General features: G+C 40.9%; 1 protein-coding gene across 4 annotated transcripts in view; it reads left to right on the top strand.

The window, feature by feature from the left end:
- The window catches only part of nebl (nebulette), a 433,041-nt gene that overhangs the window by 369,002 nt on the left and 39,487 nt on the right, over positions 1-24,552 (top strand). The window contains exons 5-8 of one of the 4 annotated variants that reach the window (XM_068013576.1): positions 68-242; positions 5,459-5,551; positions 7,879-8,022; positions 10,813-10,956. In XM_068013576.1, coding sequence (XP_067869677.1) covers positions 68-242; positions 5,459-5,551; positions 7,879-8,022; positions 10,813-10,956 — 556 coding nt within the window. The remainder of the gene's footprint in view (positions 1-67; positions 243-5,458; positions 5,552-7,878; positions 8,023-10,812; positions 10,957-24,552) is intronic. The other 3 variants (XM_068013582.1, XM_068013591.1, XM_068013600.1) reach the window with 3 other exon arrangements.

The following is a 24,552-nucleotide window of genomic DNA, read 5'->3' as shown; positions in this document are numbered from 1 at the left end:
GCTAATTATTTGGTTTATAAAACAAGAAAATAGATAACTAATCATTTTTAATTTGTTTTGTTGTTAGATTAAATACCATGAAGATTTTGAAAGGACAAAGGGCAAGGGCTTCACTCCAGTATTTGATGACCTGGTAACAGAACAAGCAAGGAAGAACACACAGTTTGTGAGTGATGCAATGTACAAGGGAGTGCATCCCCATGTGGTGGAGATGGAGAAAAGCAGATCTGGCATCATGGGAGGTAATTTTGTAGTTCTTTAAAAAAAAAATTAGCATTTGTCATGAGATTTATCTCATTAAAAATATATTGCACTTTCAATAGGTAAAAAGTGGATGACAATATAAAAAGAATCATTTCAAAACTTGGATGGAGTATTAAATATTACTATATTTAGAAATTAAGATCGTATGCCATTATTTTTTGAGCTGTAGTCAATTCTCCTTTATAACATCAACCTGCTAGATCATAGAGTCATAATGATACAGAAGGAGGCCATTTGGCCCATGGAGTCTGTGCCAGCTCTCTGTAGACCAATCCAGTTAGTCCCATTTCTCCTCTATCCCCATAGCCCTGCAAGTTTATTTCCCTCAAGTGCCCATCCAATTTCTTTTTAAAATCATTGATCATCTCCACTTCCACACCCCTGTGGGCAGCAAATTCCAGGTCATTACCACTCGCTGTGTAAAAAAGTTTGTCCTCACATCCCCTGCCCTGTATCTCTTTCCAAAAACCTTAAGTCTGTGTCTCCTAGTCCTTGTACCATCAGCTAATGGTAACAGCTTTTCTTTGTCGACCTTGTCATAATCATGTACACATCTATCAAATCTTCCTTCAACCTCCTTTGACCCAAGGTCTGTCAGCTGTGGCTATTGGGTAGCATGCATACTTCTGAGTCACAAGATTTCAAGTTCAAGCCCCACTCCAGGACTTCAACACAAAAATCAAGGCTGACACTCCAGTGCAGTCCGAAGGGTGTGCTGCACTGTTGGAAGTTCTGTCTTTCAGATGACACATTAAACTGAGACCACCATCTGCCTGCCCAGGTGGATGTAAATGATTCCATGGCACTATTTTGAAGAAGAACAGGGGAGTTATCCTAGGGAGTTAGCCCTGCCCAAAATTTATCCCTCAATCAACATCACAAAAACAGATTATTTGGTCATTACTAGATTGCTGCGTTTGGGAGTTTGCTGTGCACAAATTGGCTGCTGCGTTTCCTACTTTAAAACAGTGACTACACTTCAAAAGTACTTCATTGACTGTAAAGTGCTTTGAGACGTCCGGTGGTCATGAAAGGTGCTATATAAGTGCAAGTCTTTTTTTCAAGGAGAACAACCCCAGCTTCTCCAGCCTAACCCTGTAGCTAAAATCTTTCATCCCTGGAATCATTCTGGTAACTCTCCTCTGCACCCTCTCAAGGACTTTCACATCCTTCTTAAAGTGCGGTGACCAGAACTGGTTGCAATGCTCTAGTTGTGGCCTAACCAGAGCTTTATAAAGGTCCAGTAGAAATTCCCTCCTTTTGAACTCAGTGCCTCGATTTATGAAGCCTAAAATCCCATATGCTTTGCTAACTACACTCTCAATATGCCCTGCCACCTTCATAGATCTATGCACATGAAACCCAGGTCCTTCTACTCTCTTTAGAATTGTGCTATTAAGTCTAACTTGCCTCTCCATATCCCTTCTGCCAAAATGTATGATCTCACACTTTTCTGTATTAAAATTTCATCTACCACTTTCTGCCCATTCTGCTAGCCTGTTGCAGTTGGTATCATCCTCACTTTTTGCCACATCTCCAAGTTTAGTATCATTGGCAAATTTTGAAATTTTACTCTGTATTCCAAGATCCACATCCTTTATATATAGCAAAAAAGGCAGTGGTCCTACCACTGAGCCTTGGGGAACATCACTGTTTACCGTCCTCCAGTCTGAAAAACAATCATTTACCATGACTCACTGTTATCCGTCCTTAAGAATTTTTTTTATCCAAGCCGACATTGATCCTTTTATTACATGAGCCTCAATTTTGTTAACCAGCCTTTTCTGTGGTACTTTAAATCTATATAGACAACAATTCTTGATATCAGTTCTTGATAATAACAAACTTGTATAGATACTTTAAAAAAATGCAAACTTGCCCATATTCTTTATTGTAGCTAAAGTCTCTATGACAATGTCAACAACAATAATTTTTATTTATAAAGCACCATTATATCATGAAATATCCCAAAGCACTTCACAGAAGTGTTAATAAAACAAAATTTGACACTGAGCCATATAGGGAGATATTAGGGCAGATGACCAAAAGCTTGGTCAAAGGTACATTTTGAAGGGCGTCTTAAAGGAGAAAAGAGAGGTTGAAAGGGTTTAAGGAGGGAAATTTTGAGCTTAGGGCCTTGGCAGCTGATGGCACAGTCACCAATGGTGTAATGATTAAAATCGAGAATGCTTAAGAGGCTTTAATTAGAGGACTGCAGGTGTCTTGGAGGGATGTGAAGTTGGAGGAGATTACAGAGGGAGCAAGGAGCAAGACCATGGGGTGATTTGAAAACGAGGATGGGGATTTTAAAATCAAAGCATTGCTTAACTGGGAGCCAATTCAGTTTAGCAAGCACACATACTTGGTCTTAATGATGGTGCTCAAGGGCAATTAGGGATAGGCAATAAATGCTGGCCTAGCCAGTGAAGCCCACATCCCATGAATGAATTTTTAAAAAATGTCGGAAGCTCATCTTAGAGTTGTATATGACTCCAAGGTTGTGAACAGTCTGGTTCAGCCCCAGACAGTTGCCAGAATGGAGTTGGTAGCTAGGGACTGGAGTTTGTAGGAGGGACCAAAGACAGTGACATCAGTCTTCCCTGTATTAATCTTTGTGCAAAATACAATGTGGAGGAAATTGTTCTACGTAGAACAACCTTTTTTCTGGTTCTTCTACCTTTGTGAGGCCATATGGTTAGATCTGGCAACAATTACTTCAACTGCTGCAAAATTGTAGCATTGAATCTAGAAAAAGAGGCTGACGCAGAATTATACTGGTCAAAATAATGCCCATGTTTAACCAATTTGGGGAAGATTTTTTTCTATGTTCCCTTCCTCCTTAGTACAGTTGAATCTACTCTCTGTTACAGAGTGGTTTTATCTATGTGTAGGCATCATCATCATTTTAATTCAATTGGCGATTAAAAATAGAGTCCATATTGGAAGACATAAGTTGGAGGGAATATCACTTGTATAGAACTGAAATTTTCCAATTAGAATCACTACTAGCTTCCACTATCATTAGTTAATAGCTACATGATAGCGGTTCAATCCATCTCTGAGTGCCATCAATGCCGTTTGGACTCCACTTAGGGTGGCCTGATGACCGAGGTGAGCACTGGTACACCACTTTATTATCTATTTCCTCTACCATTCCTATACCCTGAGCTAATGTTATGATATAGCCTCTCACAACTAGCTATACACATCAAATGTTATATTAAATCACCTTTTAAACAAATAAAAATTAACTTTCTGATATCTGTTATCAAGCTTTACTCATCCTTTGCAAAAAAATAGTTTCCCATTGATTTGTGGAAAATCATGTTTATATCTCATGTTTGTGATTTTAAAAAACTGCCAAAATGGACAATGTCCAGAAGGTGAAATTAACTCAGATAAGATAGGCACTTGTGTCACATTTTTTGAAATATTTACAAAAAACAGTACAGGTGAGAATAACCCTGCACTTGATGCTGCATTGTGTGCTCGTCCTCTGAGAAACTACAACCAAATATGGAGGAGGCATCATGCAAATATGAGAAGGTGACATATATTTAAATAATTTAAATATTTCAGTTGCAGAGCTGCAAATACATTGACTTGTCATCCTCTGTTTTAGCTTTGCTATGCATCTTTTTTCCATCTTATTGATTTTTAAAAAGGCCATATTGACTCAGGGTAAGTTCACATGGTTTATATCTTCAACAAAATGATTGACAAATGTAAAATAACAAAAAGCTTCATTTCAATAGATAATTGAATCTTTTGAAATCACTGAATTGGTAGATCAACAAAAAGCATAGAGTGTAATTTCAAAATACAGTTTCAATAACACCATGGGCTGAATTTTACCAGCCCTTCGATGTCGGGGGTCGTGGCGGGGGGGGCCTGTAAAATACTTGCGGGAGTGGCTCACCATGACCCCCGATTCCGAGAAGGCTCTGCCGCGTTTTACCGGCCGTGACCTCAGTGTGGCCCCTCCCCCCGCCATCATTTAAATAGTAACATCAATGCTAAGAAATTTACATCTACTTACCTTGTCCCGGCCGCTGTCCCATGCAGATATTATGGCGGCCAGCCGCAACTCCTGGGAAAAACACTTCTTATTGGCTGTGGGGATGGTGGGAAAGGGTTGAAGGGCAAATGTTAAGAGGTTGTGGGGGGGGCAAGTTCGGGTTGGGAATAATCATCATTTTGTTGATATTGCCCCGAGAACAAACAGTCGTGGGGTGTGGGGGGGGGGGGGGGGGTGGTGGGAAAGGGCCTCCAGCATTTATTTAATTTTTTGACATACAGTGCACCACTATATAACTTCAAAAATTAAAATTTTTCCTAAGGGCTTGAAGCCCTTTAAAAGTGACGCTGGTGCCTGCGCGGTGGCACTGGATGCCATTGCTGGGTACGGAGCGGCTGCCCAGTCTATGTCATCGGGGGCGGCCGCTCTGCCCCCTCTATTTAAATGAGCCCCCCGCGAAATATCACAGGGGCTCAGCGGCAGCGCTTCCGTGTCGGAAAGCCTCTGAGTTCAAAGCGTGCCACCAGGATGTGCGGCGTGCTAATGAAATTCAGTATATGTGTACATATGTGTTAAAAGCTTCATACTGCTTGTACTTTCCAAATTATATAACTGTTTTGGGATTAAAAGAATGATATGCCTGTCAATGGCTCAATGAGTTTATCAATTGAGTAATTGAATTGTACAGACCAAGAAGGTCCTTGTCTAAAACTGCTAAATTAGCTGATTTCAGCAAGGCGCTAGGGGTACTGCAAAAGGCCTTCAGTTGGGACGGTGTGGTGCGTGGGGCAGTGGTGGCGAAATGTGGAATGGGAAGTAATTACTTCTACCTTGATTGCTGTCCAGTAACTCAGCAGGCTGTGTGTGTGAACATTGAGTGAAAATGGAATCAACTTTGGTTATGATTTTCCATATGATCAAATGGCCTGCTAACATTAACTGAGAATGGTGACCCATGAATAATAGTCTATAATGGTAAAATACAAGAGGCTGTCTGGCACCCATTAAACTATAGGAAAACGGCGTCTTGAGGAAAAGAGACGGGGGAAATTCTTTCCAAAAGAAACTGTTAATTGTGCATTGCCTATTTAAACACCCAATAAAAACTGCATGTAGCTGAGGCTTTACTGTTTAAGCTATTAGCGTCTCTCATATCCTTTCCTTTTCTACTAAAAGAATTTAAAGTATGGCGCACTGATCCTGGCTCCATCTTTGACTTTGATCCTCTTGAAGACAACATCCAATCCAGGAGTCTACACTTGCTCTCCGGTATAGCTCCTGTCTGCTTTTAAATTTGACTTTCTAGTCTATTTGCCTTTATGTAATGGAAATGCAATAATGCAGGTTCAGGTGAACTTGATATAAAAAGTTTCATTCAGATGCAAAGAATAATTACGTGTTGACATAGGACCAATGATTTTTTATCCTTTATTACAATAAGTTGAACTATAATAAGTAAAAGATATTAAATATTATTAAGCAAAAATCACTGGAATATTTGCATATCATAAGCCAATTAGTGATTGAAAATTTTGATACGAAATGACTGACTATGAGAGATGAAGGGAAATCATTTCCTTTGACATTATTACATGAGATTCAATAGAATAATATGGTTATGTAATAATGTGCGTGACAAAACAAAGGTTGAAACTTCCACTAGTTACACAGAAGCTACATAATATGGATAATAATTAGTCATGATAAATGCATCATAGCATTCTCATTCTTCAGTTTATTTCAATTAACATGGAACAACACTGTTTTTCAAACTTACTAGTGCATTAGACTAATTAACTTATATCGCAGCTTCAACTCATTTACTCAGAGTGATGTATTCAACTCATGATAGGTGACCTGGTTTGTGGTTGGTTTATTCAGTGAGAAAAGGAAATAAATTGTTATTCCCGCAAGTTAGTCTAGTACTTTCAGAAAATGATCAGTAAGTTTTACTTAATTAGCAAACAAATGTTAAAAAATCGCAGTTAGTAAGTTTAGTGATTTACAAAATATTTAAAGCCTAATATACCTTGCTGTGCCTAAATATGGATATAGTAGAATTAAATGATTTATTCTACTCAATGACTCTTAACACTTACATTTTTGTAATTATATGACAATACATGAAAGGCAAGACTTGTTGAGCAAAATTAATTTGGCTATGTTCTCAAATAGTCATTCTGTATTGTTGACTTTTAGTAAACGTAGCAAATCTAATGAATGATACAATACAGACAGTGTAAAATATAATACTGGTATACACATATTCTGAAAATAAAGGACAGGTGCACTATTTGTTTGAAAGATGTTGTACAAACAGACATAGTGAGAGGAATTTTAACCCCCCAAAATAGGGATGTTAAAATGTTAAAAATCTCAAACGCAAACTGCACCAGCCTCCACCCCCTTCTAGTTTTAATAGAAGCAGGACGAGATGTAGAGAACCATTTAGGTCTCAGGAGGCGAGTTGGTCATTCAAATATTATAATCAGGCTCAGTGCCTCATGAAACCCAGAAGCTAAAGGGAGGTGAGGAATGCTGGATCCAGCAAGTAAGAATCTTTCCACTTACCTGCTGGATCCTGCTTCCGCTCCATGCCACCACCATCACCCCCACCACAGCCCCTGAGCCACAATCTCCTCTACTTTGGAAACAGTCATACTTGAATAACACTTGAGAAATTCATCCTCTGTGGGCTGGATTTTATGTAAGTGGCTGGAATCCTGACACCGGGCCCAAAAGGCACAGGGATCCCTGCCTTGGCCCTTTGGAGGGCAACCCCCGGCTGTATTAAACAAGCTCGAGAAATTAATTGCCTGACGCTGGGGTCCCTGTCCCTTTATTACACGGATCCTGCCTCCAGAAGCTGCCGGCCAATCAGAGGGCCGGCAGCTCAGCAGTCCCAGCATCACCACTGGGAGCAGTGGTCATTGCTGGAACTGCATCAGGCAGTTGAAGAGGAGTAGCCATGGAGCCTGAACTGAAGCTAAGTGGCGGCGGGGTCGCCAAGGCCACTCAGGCAGGCCATGGCAAGGTGGGGTGGTGGTGGTGGGATACTGAGGCTGGGGGTTGGGTGATGCCAGATGGGTTGCCTTTGCTGCTGGGGCCTTCCGTGGGCTACAGATTGCCCACAGAGGAGGCCACCCAACCCAACCCAACCCCCCTATCACCAACAGCCTGGAGGGAGGCTGTCTTGTTTTCCTGGCAGCCCCCCCACAAGGCGGGGCTCCCACCATCTCTAATAAGATACCAGCAGCAGTGGTAAGACGCCCTTAAGTGGCCATTAATTGCCCACTTGAGCTGAATTGGTCTCTGGGCAGGAAGGCTGTTGTCAGCCTTCCCCGCCCCGGTCTAAATTGGAAGCATCCAAAAGATGACAGGCACTCCACAACCTGCCTTCTCGTGAAATTTTATGGGCCCCGCGCCCCCGCCTCCATTCCTGTTCTTGCCGCGAGGTGGGGTGGGGGGAGTCATAAAATTCTGCCCTGTATGTTTAAAATGAGTGAACTGTTGAATAACTTTTACTTAATTTTTTTTGCTCTGTCATTTCGCTGTCCATCAATTTTCCTTTGTATGCTTTCTTTCTCTTGCTGTAGAAAAGGCAAAACGCTGTAGTACACAGTCTCAGTCCACAGGTGTGGGTAGTATAAGTGTTGGAGATGAAAGGTCAGAGATGACTGAACTTAACCCCAGCTTTTCCAGCTACAGTGAAAATACAATGGAGTTATTTGAAGAAGGAGGTACATTCATAACAATTTCAGTACTAACACTGCACACTATTGCATGTAGAGCACAATGATCTGTCCTGTTATAAAAAGGAATTGTGTTAGTATACTTTTAGCGTAACCCACCTGCCAGGAAACTGACAGGATTGGATTAGCCACTTGTCTTACATCCTGCCTGATTTTACTTTCTGTTCACTTCAGTGAAAAGTAAAATAAGACAGGGTGTAAAACAAGTGACCGATGCAACTCCATCACTTGCTCACTGGGCAGGTTTGGTTAAAATACTTCCAATTGCTGTTTGGTTCTAAGTTAAAGAAATGAGTTGGCTAAATGTCACCTGATGCACAGTAGTTACACACATTTTCTGAAAGTAAAGGACGCATGCACAATTTTTTTAATGCTATACAAGTAGGCATATTGGAGAGAGTTTTAACCCTCAAAAAACGTGTATTAAAAATCACAAACCCAACCCATTTACTTCTGGTCATAATGGAGGCAAAACGAAAGGCCAACCAACTTGCTCCCAAGAGGTGGGTTGGTTATTTAAATATTGTAATGAGGCTGTGTGTCTCAGATTTAATCTCTATTTTAAAGTTAACCCTAGCCGTCCAGGTTTCCTGTGCCTTGGGAAAGCTGGCAGCTAAAGGGAGGTGAGGAATGCTGAATACAGCAGGTAAGTGCGTTTCCACTAACTTGCTAGATTCTGCTTATGCAGCTCATCTGGCCCAAGCCACAATCTGCCTCCTACCTTCCCATCCCTGTCCATATTTCTGATCCCTCCCTCCTCTGTGCTCAGTTGTTGCCTCTGATCTTCCCCAACACTCCGCCACCGCTCCCCCCCCGCCCCCCCCCCACCATTCTTCGTGTTTCCCAACTGCAAAACAACCTGCTTCTGAGCTAATATTGAGGATATTTTCTCCATTACCAAAAGTCCTGCTGTGCTGTCACCTATAATTAACACTTTGTGGATTGTAACTTACCCACTTTCCATATACAGAAATAGCAAATCATAAAGTATGGTGTCTGTGCACTGCTATCCTTCACTCACTTTGTACATCATGGAAGTGGTGCTTTCCCAGTACACACAATTCTCTCTGCAGTAGATAGTATGAATTAGAGGCATGGCCAGGATTCTGACTTGCAGATGCATAGTCAGACTGTACACCAGTCTGGGTCTGAAAGAGAAGACCTCATCATGAATAGCCTAATCTAATGCATGCACAGCATTGTTCTTTCTAATGGTTTAACATCAGTTTGAGATCCGACTGTGCATGCAGCGGAGTCACTGCAGCTTACTGTCTGGATAAAATGTATGGTAGTTGATGTTTCATTGCCTGCATCTGGTGCAGCCATCTCATTTTTCTGCAAAAGAGGGTGCAGTGGAGTGGTTTGGGAGTTGGGACACGGAGAGCCTGTGGTTCTCTGTGGCAGAGAACTTGGACTCCAAGCAGCCATCTAGACCTGCAGAGATAGTGGAGGCCAAGGGTTTTTCCACTTCCTTGGAGCTGAAGGGGCCATTGCTGTAGGAAGATCGAGCCAGTTGCAGCTCAAGAAATTGGAGGGTTGTAAATCCTCCACTAGTTGTAGATATGCCCCTGTTATTTGTGCTCATAATGAAGTAATGCTTGCTTAATTTTTGATCAGGATAAGGAGAATAATTTTTTTTTAAGAACTCTGGTTTCAAGTTTGTCGACTGAATATATTAGTAATCTTTACGAAAAGTCATAAAACTATCCTAAATATACAGCAATGAATACTGTTTCTAACTCCATGAAATGTCTGCATACTTGTGGAAATCTAGTAAACAGACATTCTAGTTTTAAGAGAAATGTTAAAGAATGAACATTTTTGAATTATTAAAAAAATGATAACTTCCTAATTGAATTTTAAAAGTCTCTGAATTTAAGTCTTAACTTTCAATCATTATTCATTAACTTAATCTTCATTTTTATCTATAAATAAATGAATGAGGAATGAAAGACATTAATCCACCACAGTACAAGTGGGTCAGTTGTTCCTGAGTCTCTATTCAGAATACTATTTGTATACCAGAATGTAATTGGAATTGCATATGCTTTGATATTTTGCCTCTAGTATATTTTAACATGGGTAGCGGAGGCATGCCAGAAAGGAGAAGGGGAAAGGGTTTCATTCTTCAAATAAATTAATTATTTTGATATTCCTTGCCATATAAATGAAGGGTCTTCCTAGGGACGGAGTTCTGAGGTGTCTTACCATACTGTTCTTTCAGCTGTAGGACCTGAAATTCAAATGTAGCACAGATTAATGGGATGAAGATGTCCTGTCTCTGCTAGATGTTAGAGTACCAAGTGAAATGAGTATTGAGTAGTGTCAGTGGAGCTGCTACTGAATGTAAGAGACTACTAGGATAGTTGTTATGGGAAATGGAGACATGCCAGTATGGGATAATGCTTCGGGGAGAGCACAGGAAGTTTTACTGTGCAATCATTTCTACTATAACTAATGTGGAAATGATTGATTCACACACTGGATGTCTAAAATGGGAAAACACCAACAGTCTTCTGAATAAGAACAAAAGTTCACCAAAATAGTCTTTGTGTACATAATTCCCTTTTGAATCCAATCTGTTAGCTATTCAGTCTGGAGTAAAATTATTGCCTCAAATAGTAAATTCACACGTGTACAATTCCCTGTGACTTTGGACACAGTCATGTTTGAATAATACTAGGAGAAATTCAGCTTCTGTATATTTAAAATTGGTGACTTGCTGTCATTTCGCTGTCCATCAATTTTCCTTTGTATGCTTTCTTTCTCTTGCTGTAGAAAAGGCAAAACGCTATAGTAAACAGTCTCAGTCCACAGGTGTGGGTAGTATAAGTGTTGGAGATGAAAGGTCAGAGATGACTGAGCTTAACCCCAACTTTTCCAGCTACAGTGAAAATACAATGGAGTTATCTGAAGAAGGAGGTACATTAAAAACAATTTCAATACTAACACTGCACACTATTGCATGTAGAGCACAATGATCTATCCTGTTATAAAAATGAATTGTATTTGTATACTTTTAGACTAATCCACCCACCAGGAAACTGACAGGATTGGATTAGCCACTTGTCTTACATCCCGCCTGATTTTGCTTTCTATTCACTTCAGTGAAAAGTAAAATAAGACAGGGTGTAAAATAAGCGACCGATGCAACTCCATCACTTGCTCACTGGGCAGGTTTGGTTAAAATACTTCCAATTGCCATTTGGTTCTAATTTAAAGAAATTAATTGGCTAAATGTCACTTGATGCACAGTAGTTACACACATTTTTAACTAATGTGACTTGAGTCAATCTTTTAAACTGTAATGTCAAATTTAAATTTTGATTTTGATTGTTATCTTGAATTGCTCATGAAACATCTGCTTGTTGGGAACAAGTGTGGAATAAACTATAGAAAGTACATCTTTTGCTTTGTAAGATTGGTTCTCATAGAGTTATTAGGGATGGGCAACAAACGTTGGCCTTGCCAGTGGCGCTCATGTCCTGAAAATGAATAAGAAAAAATTTCATCAGTCTGAAGATTAAAGTAAAACTGAGATTTTACTTACTTTATGTATAAACCTCCTGAGATTTAATATCATCTTGGGACAAAGGTAGAATTGGGAATGTGGTTTTGTGGTGTCTCTGCTAGTAATATGATCATGCAGCAACTGCCATCTGGGGATATGTTTAGGACCAGGAACTAACATGCTGTGCTATTAGCTAAGAGCCTGAAGTACTTGAGTGATGGATTAGTATGTAATTAGACTGAAACATCTGGTGTTAGGTTTAACCAGAAAAGCATCCAGACAGCTGCGGTTTTCTCATCCTGACTATGTTGGTGTAACTTTATGCCATTCTGTTGTCATTGTGCAACTTCTAGTTATGTGCTTGGCATAATCATATCTCTATTCAGAATTACCAATTCTTAGCACTGTTAACCTTTTGGAATCAAGAATAAGCAAAGTCATATAGTTTAAATAAGGATTAAATAATAATTAGGTACTTGCAAAGTAAAGATATTGGTGCTGTCCACATATTTTTGCATGCTACCCTTGTACATTTATTACAAATTAATATCTTATCTATTAAAGGATCATTGGTGTAAAAGGATTGGAGCTTGTGGACAATAGCTAACGTTGGTGTTAATAGCCCAGTAATCAAGTCACAAAGAATACTTCAAAACCTTATGTAAGAAAATAAATGCTGCTTAGTTGAAGGAAAGAAAAGCTGTGAAATTGAAAAAATAGTGAGAAAAGGAAATAATTTTCATCTTCTGTCCATATGGCATGCACATTTGTAAAGGTAAAGTGGAAATTTTGAATAAAAAGAGAAATGACGCCATCTGGAATGTTTCTAATCCTTGCTTTTCCACCTTTTATTGTCAAGTTTAATTGGCAAAGCAAAAGTGAAGAAAACATTATTTAAACTGTTGTGGCCAGCCCATATGTCATAATTGTGACATGTTTATATTGTAGAATTGCTTCCACAGCAAGTATCATGGCAAGAAAATGATTTTTTACATTCTGATATAAAACCATACATTTGCAGAAAGATTTTCAACAGTATTTCTGTAGCTGCTTTCATTTAAGTATACAAGTCTTACCTTGCATGTCGCACTGTCTCTTTCTCTTATGCATAGAAGTCAGCTTGTGTTCATTAAGACAGCTACCTTTTTTCAGCATTGAGGCCAGACCCAACTTTTCTTGCTACAATAGTAAATAAGCAGACTGTTCATAAAATAAGCATTTTCTCAGGAGCTCAAAGGCAAATTTTAACTGCCATTCATCCATTTCTCATTTGGCCGGCAGTTGAAAGTTGCTGATGGGGATGGGGTTTGAGGGTTGAGGGTGTGGTGAGGCAGGGCACTTAATTGTTGACCAAAGGCCACCTGATGCAATTTTTAGCTGGGACTGTAAATGAGCAAGCAGCCTTCCTGCTTGTTTCCAGTGTGAAGCTACCTAAATATGGAAATCGGAACCTTATGCCAGTTGTATGACCCCACTGGAGCTTGCGCATCACTCTCACTGCTCATTTGTACCAGGTGTTGGAGGCCTGACCAGAGGTCTTTAACAGGACCACTGGACACTGTTCAGAAATGGCAGAGGAAATATTTTAAATGTTATGGTGTAAAAAGGTGCTGAAGTGCATCTCTGAGGCCTACGAGAAAAACTGTTTTGCGGCTGGCCTATATGTGGTTCGCCTCCCCTTGGGATCACCTCTTCCACCTGTCAGGTCTAACCTCTGCATGGGAATCAACCAATTCCATGTGCTTCTACAACCAGCACCTATGTGGCACCCACAGCAAGCAGCTGGCATTTAAATGACACTGGAACAAAAAATGATTTGGCCCTGTCACTGCTGTCTTCTGACAAAAATTAAAGATTGTCTCTATCAACCAAATTTTATAGATGTTTTATATAATATAAAAATGTATTTTTACCTGATCTGTATTTGCTAAATTTAAATCAGTTGAACCAGCTTTTGTTCTATGTTTTAGTTAAAATTGCCTTTCAATTCTAGACACTGCTTTTAAACACCAGTTTTCTGCCTTAAATAAGCGTTTAGCATTTCCTTTGTGCTTAGAGGTATATAATGGTGTGGATTTTGCAGTCAATATCAAAGTGATGGTGCCGGCTGTTGACCTCACAGAAATGTGTCCGCAAAGATCTAGCGATCTCTGTGGTGTGGATTTCACTTTTCCCAATGTTAATTTCATTTTAGCACCAGCTATATGGGATCTCCAGCATCCAGCAACAGTGATGTCATCAAGCAGGTTAAGCAGCCAATCGCATTGAAGAATTGTCAGACAGCAAACCAGAAAGTATCAAGCACTGACTATCCTTCATGTTTTAATCATTTTACAAAGAGCAAAATAAAGTTTGGGACATGCACATGGGATTATGATAGAAGCTGAAATATCATGAACAAACTTATTATTTTAAAAATCTATGGATTTTTAAAGATCAAAATAGAAAAATTTGACATTCCACAAAGATAAAATTAGTTTTTCAGGGCTGGAGAGGTTGTTCAACATTAATTATGAGTTAGTGCGCTGTTAAACCTCATTCAAACAAACGTAACGTTTTCAATGATTTTTGCAGCAAGACTAACAGCATAAAAAGTGGAATTTCATGTGATATCAAGTGATTGCTAAGAGTTCCATCTGCAAGGACTTCAACAGCGCACCCTGTGGAGATGCGGGTAATCACTGACAGCAACTTCTGGAATTTTGCATTTGACTGCGCAAATGTGGGCACCATAAGTTGCTGTCAGCTTCACAGAATAATCACAGCGACGCTGACAGTTTTGCCATCATTACAACTGCAAAATCTGGGCCAATTGCAAACACTTAACTGCGAAGGAGATCAAAATCAGCAGCTGCAATCTACAATTTTGAATTAACTGCTTTTCCATCAGGTTGGATTGGTGTTATATAATGAGGGCCAAAAATTATAAATTCTAAAATAAGATTAGAATAATTTGCATAATTCCTTATTCATTAAATAAAGCTACAACTATATTTAGTGTTCCTTAAAAGGTTCCAGTATATAGTAAATTCAAGGCTTTTGTTCTGAACTCTTCTTCCAACTTAAGTAATGATGCAGCCCTTTCAGAGTTTCCATCCTTTAAGCTAACCCATTCTCTAGTTTTTATTTGTCTTCTCTCTAATACTATGCTAATAGATAAGTACCTGGTTCTACGATTCAGATGACATTGTGAAACAGCAGTAAGTAATGGCCAAGTTTGAAGTGTGAAGTTTTGTTTGTCATGTGCATCATTGCACCCAAGTTTTGTTTGCAACTTTTAAATTGTGGTTGTTTATCTTCCCTCATGGCCGTAGAATATTCTTAATTTGCCACAGCTTTATAAAAAAGGCAGTGAAAACTTCTTAATTTACCTAGCAAATCATGGCCAATGGCATCCAGCACTGCTAGAGGCATCATTTATATTTGCTTCCAGAAGCATCATGGTAATCCACTGTCTGGGTTTTGATGCCTTTTGAGGCAACACTTCATTAGGGTTGGTGCTGCTTTGTTTATAGGAACTGAAGTATGTTATTCTCCCCATAGAGCCAGCTATTTTTTTTTTAAATCCCAAATTTTTGCTATTTCTCCATAATCTTAATATCCTTGATTCCCAAATAAATAACAGCATAGCACAGCAAGACTGGCAGGGAGGAGAAAAGAGTGGCTGGGAGAGCAAAAACCCAGTGAGACCAATGAAGAGGATAAAAGAGTGACCAGGAGACTGAGAGCACAGCATGACCAGCGAGGAAGATAAAAGAGCAGCACCGGGAGCAAGAGCACAGCGAAACCAGCAGGGAGGATAAAAGAGCTCTGGGGAGGGTTCAGAGCAGACCGACAGATTTCAGGAACAATAAAACAAAGTGTGACATCACAGGAAAGCAGGTAAGTGATTGGTTAGTGAGTATTTCTCTATTTCTCTCTCTAAACTAGGGCATCCTTTCAAAGTAGGAGCCGGGAAATTAATAATATCAATCAGGGTGAGTATAACAGTGAGTGAATTAATGAGTACTAGCACAGAGCAGGTCAAGAGGCTTTAATTAAAATTAATAGTTTAAACATGGTTTAAACAAATTCTAAAAGAGGGACTAGAGGCTTTTTAAAGTTCATGGATGGGCAGCTGCGACCTGTAGCTTTGCAGTTCCTGCGCCATGTGGAACTCCAGGACACTTCACGTGTCTTGGGGGACCACGCATGTAGGAAGTGTCTCCAGCTGCTTCAGTCCGAGCTCAGGATTTCCAGCTGCTTGAGAGGCAGCTGGAGTCACTGCGCAGCATCAGGAAGCCGGAGAGTTCCCTGGATTGTATTTTTCAGGAGGTGATCATCCCACATGCAGAGTTCAGGATAGCAGGTGGGCGGCCACCCGGAAGAGTAGGAAGAGGCAGTAGGTGCAGGAGTCTTTGCAGCTTGTGTCACTCTCAAACAGGTACTCAGTATTGGAGACTGCTGGGAGTGACGCTACCCTGAATGAGTGCAGTCCAGACCATGGCACCAATGGGTAAGGGACTGTACAGGATGGAGCAGCAGAGTGTAGAAATGCAGTTGTTAAAGGAGATTCAAAAGTTAGGGAGACAGACAGGCATTTCTGTAACCGTCATAGTGAGTCCCGCATGTTGTGGTGCCTCGCCAGTGCCAGGGTAAAAAGACATTCCATAGAGGATGCAGAATATTCTGCAGGGGGAAAGGAGTGAGCCAGAAGTTGTGGTACACATTAGTACCAACAACATAGCAAGGGCAGGTATTGAGGTCCTATGGGCAGATTTTCAGGAGCTAGGGAGGAAGTTAAAGTGTAGGACCTCAAAGATAGTATCTCTGGATTACTCCCAGTGCCATGTGCGCGGGAGAGTAGAAATATGCTCGGACCACAAGAAGACCGTTAACTTTAAAACATGAGATATGAACTCCCAGATCAATTTGAGGAATTACCCAACAAGATTTTACATTTTAAGACTGATTATAACAACTAAACTAAAAATCACCATTAATTAAACATTACTTGGGAAGAAGCTAATACTCCAAATTACAGAGAATGGCATTTTTTCCTTCACTTATTAAAAAACACTTGAAAACCCTCACACCATATTTATACGTTACACAATTCTCATTGAAGTGATATCCTTGCAGTTAAGATTCCCAAACTTCTCACAGTTGCAATGAGTTGGATCTCCCAGTCCCTCTCAAAGTTAATGTCCTCTCCACTCACTTCTTCCGAGCACTTTCAACCTGGACATCTATGGATAAGATAATCTCTGGTGATCCTGTTGGTCTTCTCCGTCAGCCCCAACTTTCAAATTGGGTTCAGGTCTTTGCATCTGTTTGCTGCGTCAGTGTTCAGCGAGCAGGTGTTACCTCTCTGTGTCCTGAGGCTGCCACCACTGGTCGTTGTCTTCCCAAAGTTCAAAACACCTTCCCCCTAAAAATAGAAAATACATTCCCGTAGTAATGATTTTTCTACAACATTATCCACAGACAATACTGTAAGCATTTCCATCATTAACATTAACAAATGCTGGGCTTTGGGAAGACAACGAAGACCAATAGCAGCCTCAGGACAGAGAGGGAGCACCAGCTCTCTGAACACTGACACAGCGAAAAGCTGCAAAGACTTGAACCCAATTTGAAAGTTGGGGTTCGCGGAGAAAACCAACAGGATCACCAGAGATCATCTTATTCACGGGTGTCCAGGTCGAAAGTGCTCGGAAGAAGTGAGTGGAGAGGACGTTGACTTTGAGAGGGACTGGGAGATCCAACCCATTGCAACTGTGAGAAGTTTGGGACTTTTAGCTGCAAGGATATCACTTCAATGAGGATTGTGTAACTTTATACCGGTAACAATAATATATTTTGTATCTCTGAGCTGTTTTCCTCCATTATACCCTTCCTTTAAATTCTGGTTAGAGCACCGGCACTTACTTGGTCTTTCCTGTAACATGTACAATTTTTGGGTAAATGGATGTAACATTAAACTCCACCAAAATAATCTGGCATTCTTAGTCTTGAACGTCTCTAAAAACCTTAATGTATTTTGATCGGTATAAACAGTTATTTCCCCTTGGCCATTATTGACGTAAACTTGAAAATGTTGAAGAGCCAATACGAGACTCAAAGCCTCCTTTTCAATAGTAGAGTACTTCTTTTCGTATTTATTGAGTTTTCTAGAGGATAACTGACTGGTCTTTGGATACCTGCATCATCATCCTGGAATAATACTGCTCCTACTCCTACATCACTGGCATCAATAGCTACGTTAGACGGCTTGCCAGTATTTGGTGGCACTAAGACCAGTTCAATAATCAAAATGTCCTTTAAGTTTTCAAATGCCATTTGACAGGATTCTGTCCATTGGACCTTCACGTCCTTTTTTTAAACAAATTCGACAGTGGAGTACTGACCATACTGAAGTTAGGAATGAACTTCCAGTAGCACCCAAACATCCCTAGGAATCATAATATTTCCTTTTTTGTCTTGGGGACCGAAAAGTCTATTATCACCTGAACCTTAGCTTCTCTAGGCAACACTTGACCTTGACCTGTGACGTGCCCCAAATAGGTGACCTTAGCCTTGGCAAACTCGTTCTTTGCTAAGTTTATTACCAAATTGGCTTTCTCTAACTTGTCGAACAGAGCCTTTCAGTGTTCAGCAGGATTTTCCCAGGTGTCACTGTACACCAATAGATCATCAATGTACACAACACAATTGCTTAGTCCAGCAATCATCTGGCTAGTTAATCTTTGAAATGTGGCCGATGCATTTTTCATACCAAACAGCATGACCTTACATTGAAATAGGCCATCTGGGATCATGAAAGCGGAAATCTCTTTAGCTTCATTGGTTAAAGGGGACTTGCCAATATCCTTTCAGCAAGTCAATCTTGTAAATAAAGACTGAATTCCTCACTCTGTCAATACAATCCTCAAGTCTTGGGATTGGATGAGAGTCCGTTTTAGTTACCGCACTGACTTTCCGATGATTGGTACAAAATATTTTGGAACCATCTGGCTTCGGTACAGCACAACTGGAGAACTCTAGCTACCTTGACTGTGTTCCTGGGATGGCAGGACTGATGTATCACGAGAGATTGAGTCGGTTAGGATTATATTTGCTGGAGTTCAGAAGCGTGAGGGGGGATCTCATAAAATTCTAACAGGACTTGACAGGGTAGATGCTGGAAGATGTTCCATATGGTGGGGGAGTCCAGAACCAGGGGTCATAGTCTAAGGATATGGGGTAAACCTTCAGGACTGAGATGAGGAGAAATTTCTTCACCCAGAGAGTGGTGAACCTGTGGAATTCGCTACCACAGAAAGCATTTGAGGCCAAAACATTGTATGCTTTCAAGAAGGAGTTAGAGATAGCTCTTGGGTTTAAAGGGATCAAAGGATATGGAGCGAAAGTGGGAACAGGTTATTGAGTTGGATGATCAGCCATGATCATAATGAATGGCGAGCCAGGCTCAAACGACCGAATGGCCTACTCCTGCTCCGATTTTCTATGTTTCTACGTTTAATTGTGTCATCAGAGAAGAGGTTCAATATATGGTAAAGAACCTGAGACAATTTATCAAGATTTATTCGATAAGGGTTCTGTTTAATGAGTGTAGCTGTGCTGACATCAGCCCCATGAATAGGCAGAGCCACTGACTTGTCAGCAGTGCCTCCTATTGGGGCATCCTTTTCAGGACAGGCTTTCGATAAACCTACCACAGCGACCGGCTTGCCTTTTTAACTTCCAGCATTCTGATTGCATACGCCCTCTTTTATTACAAAAATAACATGTTGGTCCTTTTGACTCAACCCTCATCTCCTGACTATCATTTTTACTACTCTGAGGATTAACTGTATCCTTTCCTTTACCCTTTCTCTCATTACAACTAAATCTCGTTTCATTATCAACCTTCCTATCTCTCCTACTTCTCTGAAACCGTCCAAACTGGTGCCTGTAACTACTACTTTGTGGGTCAATTCATAATCATCTGCCATTGCTGTGGCATCCCTTATTTTAGAAACATAGAAAATAGGACCAGGAGTAGGCTATTCGGCCCTTCAGGCCTGCTCCGCCATTCAAAAAAGATCATGGCTGATCGCCTAATTTAATACCCTGTACCCACTTTCTCTCCATATCCCTTGATACCTTTAGCATTAAGAAATTTATCTATCTCCTTCTTGAATATATTTAATGACTTGGCCTCCACTACCTTCTGTGATAGAGAATTCCACTGGTTCGCCGCCCTCTGAGTGAAGACATTTCTCCTCATCTCGGTTCTAAATGGCATACCACGTATCCTGAGACTGTGACCCCTGGTTTTGCACTCCCCAGCCATCGGGAACATCCTCCCTTCATCTAGCCTGTCTAGTCCTGTTAGAATTTTATAGGTTTCTATGAGATCCCCTGTCATTCTTCTAAACTCTAGTGAATATAGGCCTAGTTGACCCAATCTCTCCTCATACTTCAATCCTGCCAGCCCAGAAATCAGCCTAATAAATCTTCTTTGCACTCCCTCCATGGCAAGAACGTCCTTCCTCAGATAAGGAGACCAAAACTGCACACAATACTCCAGATGTGGTCTCATCAAGGCCCTGTATAACTGCAGTAAGACATCCTTGCTCCTGTACTCAAATCCTCTTGAAATGAAGGCCAACATACCATTTGCCTTGCTAACTGCTTGCTGCGCCTGAATACCAAAGTATGTGTTTAATTGTTCTGCCATTTCTTTGTTCATCATTATAATTTCCCCTATTTCTGACTGTAAGGGACCTATATTTGTCTTCACTAATCTTTTTTCTTCAAATATTTGTAGAAGCTTTTACAGTCAGTTTTTATGTTCCCCGCAAGTTTACTCTCATACTCTATTTTCCCCCACTTAATCAACCTCTTTGTCCTCCTTTGCTGAATTCTAAACTGCTCCCAATCCTCAGACTTGCTTCTTTTTCTGGCAATTTTACATGCCTCCTCTTTGGATCTAATACTATCCTTAATTTCTTTTGTAACCCACTGTTGAGCCACCTTTCTGGTTTTATTTTTGCGCCAGACAGGAATGAATAATTGTTGTAATTCATGCACATGTGCTTTAAATATTATCCATTGCCTATCCACTGTCAACCCTTTTAGTAAAGTTCCCCAATCTACCATAGCCAATTTGCACCTCATACCTTCGTAGTTTCCTTTATTTAGATTGAGGACCCTAGTTTTGGATTCAACTGCTTCACTCTCCATCTTAATGAAGAATTCTATCATGTTACGGTCACTCCTCCCCAAGGAACCGCGCATAACAAGATTGTTAATTAATCCTTTCTCATTGCAGAATATCCAGTCTAGGATAGCCTGTTCTCTAGTTGGTTTCTCAAAGTATTGGTGTAAAAAACCATCACGTACGCACTCCAGGAAATCCTCCTCCACAGTATTATTGCTAATTTGGTTTGACCGATCTGTGTATAGATTAAAGTCACCTATGATTACAGTTGTACCCTTATTGCATGTGTCTCTACTTTCCTGTTTAATGCCATCCCATACAGCTCCACTACTGTTTGGGGGCCTATAGACAACCCCCACCAACGTTTTCTGCCCCTTGGTGTTTCTTAACTCCACCCATACAGATTCCGCGTCATGATTTTCCGAGCCAATATCCTTCCTCACTGTTGCATTGATTTCTTCCTTTACTAACAACACTACCCCACCTCCTTTCCATTTTTGCCCGTCCTTCCTAAATATTAAATAACCCTGGATGTTCAGTTCCCATTTTTGGTCACCTTGCAGCCATGTCTCCGTAATTGTACTATATCAAAACTGTTTATATCTGTTTGCGCTATTAATTCATCTACCTTATTGCGAATGCTCCATGCATTAAGACATTGGACTTGTCTTGTTAACATTGTTAGTCATCTTAGCTTTATTTTGTACTGTGGCCCCATTTCTTTCTCGCCCTTGTTTTCTCTGCCTTACACTTTTGCTTCTTACCTTTCTATCTTTCATTTCTACCCTTGTTTCCCTCTCCTCTGTCTCCCTGCTCAGATTTCCATCCCCCTGCCATTGTAGTTTAAACCCTCCCTGACAGCACTAGCAAACACCACCTCCCCCCCCCCGAGGAAATTGGTCCTGGTCCTGCCCAGATGCAATCCGTCCAGCTTGTACTGGTCCCACCTTTCCCAGAACCGGTCTCAATGTCCCAGGAATCTGAATCCTTCCCCCCGACACCATTTCTACAGCCACGTATTCATCTGATATATCCTGCTATTTCTGCTCTCGCTAGCACGTGGCACTGGTAGTAATCCTGAGATTATTACCTTTTGAGGTCCTACTTTTTAATTTACGTCCTAACTCCCTATATTCAGCTTGTAGGACCTCATCCCTTTTTCTACCTATGTCGGTACCGATATGTACCATGACAACTGGCTTCTCGCCCTCCCCCCTCAGAAAGCCCTGCAGCCACTCAGAGGCATCCTTGACCCGAGCACTAGGGAGGCAACATATCATCCTGGAGACTACTTTGCGGCCGCAGAAACGCCGGTCTGTTCCCGTTATGATTGAATCCCCTGTCACTCTAGCCCTGCCACTCTTCTTCCTTTCCTCCTGTGCAGCAGAGCCACCCATGGTGCCATGAACTTGGCTCTTGCTGCTTTCCCCTGAGCCATCTCCCCCAACGATATCCAAAGCGGTATATCTGCTGGAGAGGGGGATGGCCACAGGGCACTCCTGCATTACCTGCCTTCCTCTACTCTGCCTGGTGGTCACCATTCCCTTTCTGCCTTTGCAGAATTTTCCTGCAGTGTGACCACCTCGCTAAATGTGTTATCCACGACGATCTCAGCATCGCAGATTCTCCACAGTGAATCCACCCACAGCTCCAGCTCCGTAATGCGGGTAGCCAGTAGCTACAGATGGATACACTTGCTGCACACATGGTCATCAAGAACACTGGAAGCGTCCCTGATTTCCCAATAGCGCAGGAGAAGTATATCACCAGTGCGAGCTTCCTGCCATGACTTACCTTTAGATTACTTAGTTACTCCCTTTAATTAAAAAATACTAATTACATTAGGGGCCTTGTTCTACTCCAAACACAACCCAATATAATCTAAATTACACTAATTAAAAAAAAACACTTTAGTAGTACTAACATTATCATGTATGAGGTAGGTTTTGAGGTTTTTTCCCCCCAAAAAAGCATTCCCCTGATTTTTTAAAGCTATTTACAGGCACTAACAGCTGTTACTTACCCAACCAATCACCTTACAGATTTCCCATGATGTTACTGTAAGTTTTTTTTTCCTCTTTTGAACCTCAGTGCATGCCAGCACTGAGAGAGCCTGCCACTGCTCCAGTCTTCAGGTAAGTAAGGGCCTCGAGCCCTGCTCTCTCTTTTACAGGGACCACTCTGGATCCACCTCCTCCCAGGTCTACCTGCCACTGCTTCGGTCTTCAGGTAAGTAAGGACCTCGAGCCCCGCGCTCTCTTTTACAGAGACCACTCCGGATCCACCTCCTCCCAGGTCCACCAGCCACTGTTTCGGTCTTCGGGCAAGTAAGGACCTCGAGCCCTGTGCTCTCTTTTACTGGTACTGCTTGAGATCCGCCTCCTCCCAGGTCTGCCTGCCGCCGCTTTGCTCCTCAACTTTATGTTCTTCCAGGTGGGACCTTAGTCCTGAAGGGATACTACTTTAAATTATTGCATTAGGAGTACTTTCTGAGGGTCTCAAAGTCTTGCTCAATATTCATGGACCAATATTACTGATTAAATGGTATTTCCTTCTCTCAAGTAAATTTCATAAATGTCTGCCCTGTTTTTTCTTTAAATTCTTGAATTTTTGTCTGTAAGCCTCTAGTACCAAATCATAAGCATTGAGAACTGCAGTTTTAACCATTTAATAATCACTTGACTGTTCCTCTGAAAGTGTTGACTATACCTCCAATGCTTTTCCCACTGTCATACTTTGCAGTAAGATTTTCCAACTTTCCTTCGGCCATCAGCAATTTTTTCAAAGGACACAAAGTACATTTCCACTCCATCCTCACTGAATTTAAGAATAAGCGAATATTCCTTGCCGAATCAAAACCAGGAGGAAAATTGGATTCATCCTCAAACCTTACTGCCTGTTCGCATAATCTAAGCTTTTTTTTGTCCAGTGCAAATTTCTTGGCTTCTTTCTTTTTGTAAGCCTCTTTTTTTCCCTTTTGAGTTCAAGTTTTCTCATCTCAAGTTGTAATTGTCTGTCTCTTTTCTCTTTCCTTTTCTTGTCTCTTCTTTTCCCTTTCTTCTTCTTTCCCTTTGAATTCAAGCTTTCTCATTTCAAGTTATAACTGTCTGTCCTTTACACCTTCCTCTTTTTCAAGTTCCAGTTGCTCCATTTGTAAACGAATTCTGGCTAACTCAGTCTAAGAGCTACCAGGATCACCCTTTTTTTCCTCAAGGTTAAAATGCAGAGCCACCACTTCAACAATTTCTGCATTTTTAGCTTTTGATTTTAAACTAACCCCCACTTGCTCGGCTACAGTCTTTAATGCATCCACTGTTAACTGGGTTGAATCATTGAGCGTTGAATCTTCTCTCTCTGCAAAGGCTTGAGCATTAAAAGTAGACATGCCGACTTTTCTTTTGAGTACAGCATAAGTAATTTTGAAACATTACTTTGTAAGTAGCTAATACTCCAAATTACAGAGAAAGGCAATTTTTCTTTCACTTATTAAAAAAAACACTTGAAAGCCCCCATACCACTTTTATACATTACACAATCCTCATTGAAGTGATATCCTTCCAGCTAAAGTCCCAAAATCCTCCCAGTTGCAATGGGTTGGATCTCCCAGTCCCTCTCAGAGTCAGTGTCCTCTCCGCTCACTTCTTTCGAGCACTTTTGACCCGGACATCCATGAAGTGATCTCTGGTGATCCTGTGGTCTTTTCTTCTCTGCAAGTCTCAAATTTCAAATTGGGTTTAAGTCTTCACTGCTTTTTGCTTTGTCAGTGTCCAGAGAGCAGGTGTTCCCATCTTCTTTCTGCCCTGAGGCTGCCAGCACTGGT

The sequence above is a fragment of the Heterodontus francisci genome, chromosome 2 (assembly GCF_036365525.1).
Source record: "Heterodontus francisci isolate sHetFra1 chromosome 2, sHetFra1.hap1, whole genome shotgun sequence".
NCBI classification, from domain to species: Eukaryota; Metazoa; Chordata; class Chondrichthyes; order Heterodontiformes; family Heterodontidae; genus Heterodontus; species Heterodontus francisci.
This window is presented reverse-complemented; position numbering and strand designations above follow the sequence as displayed.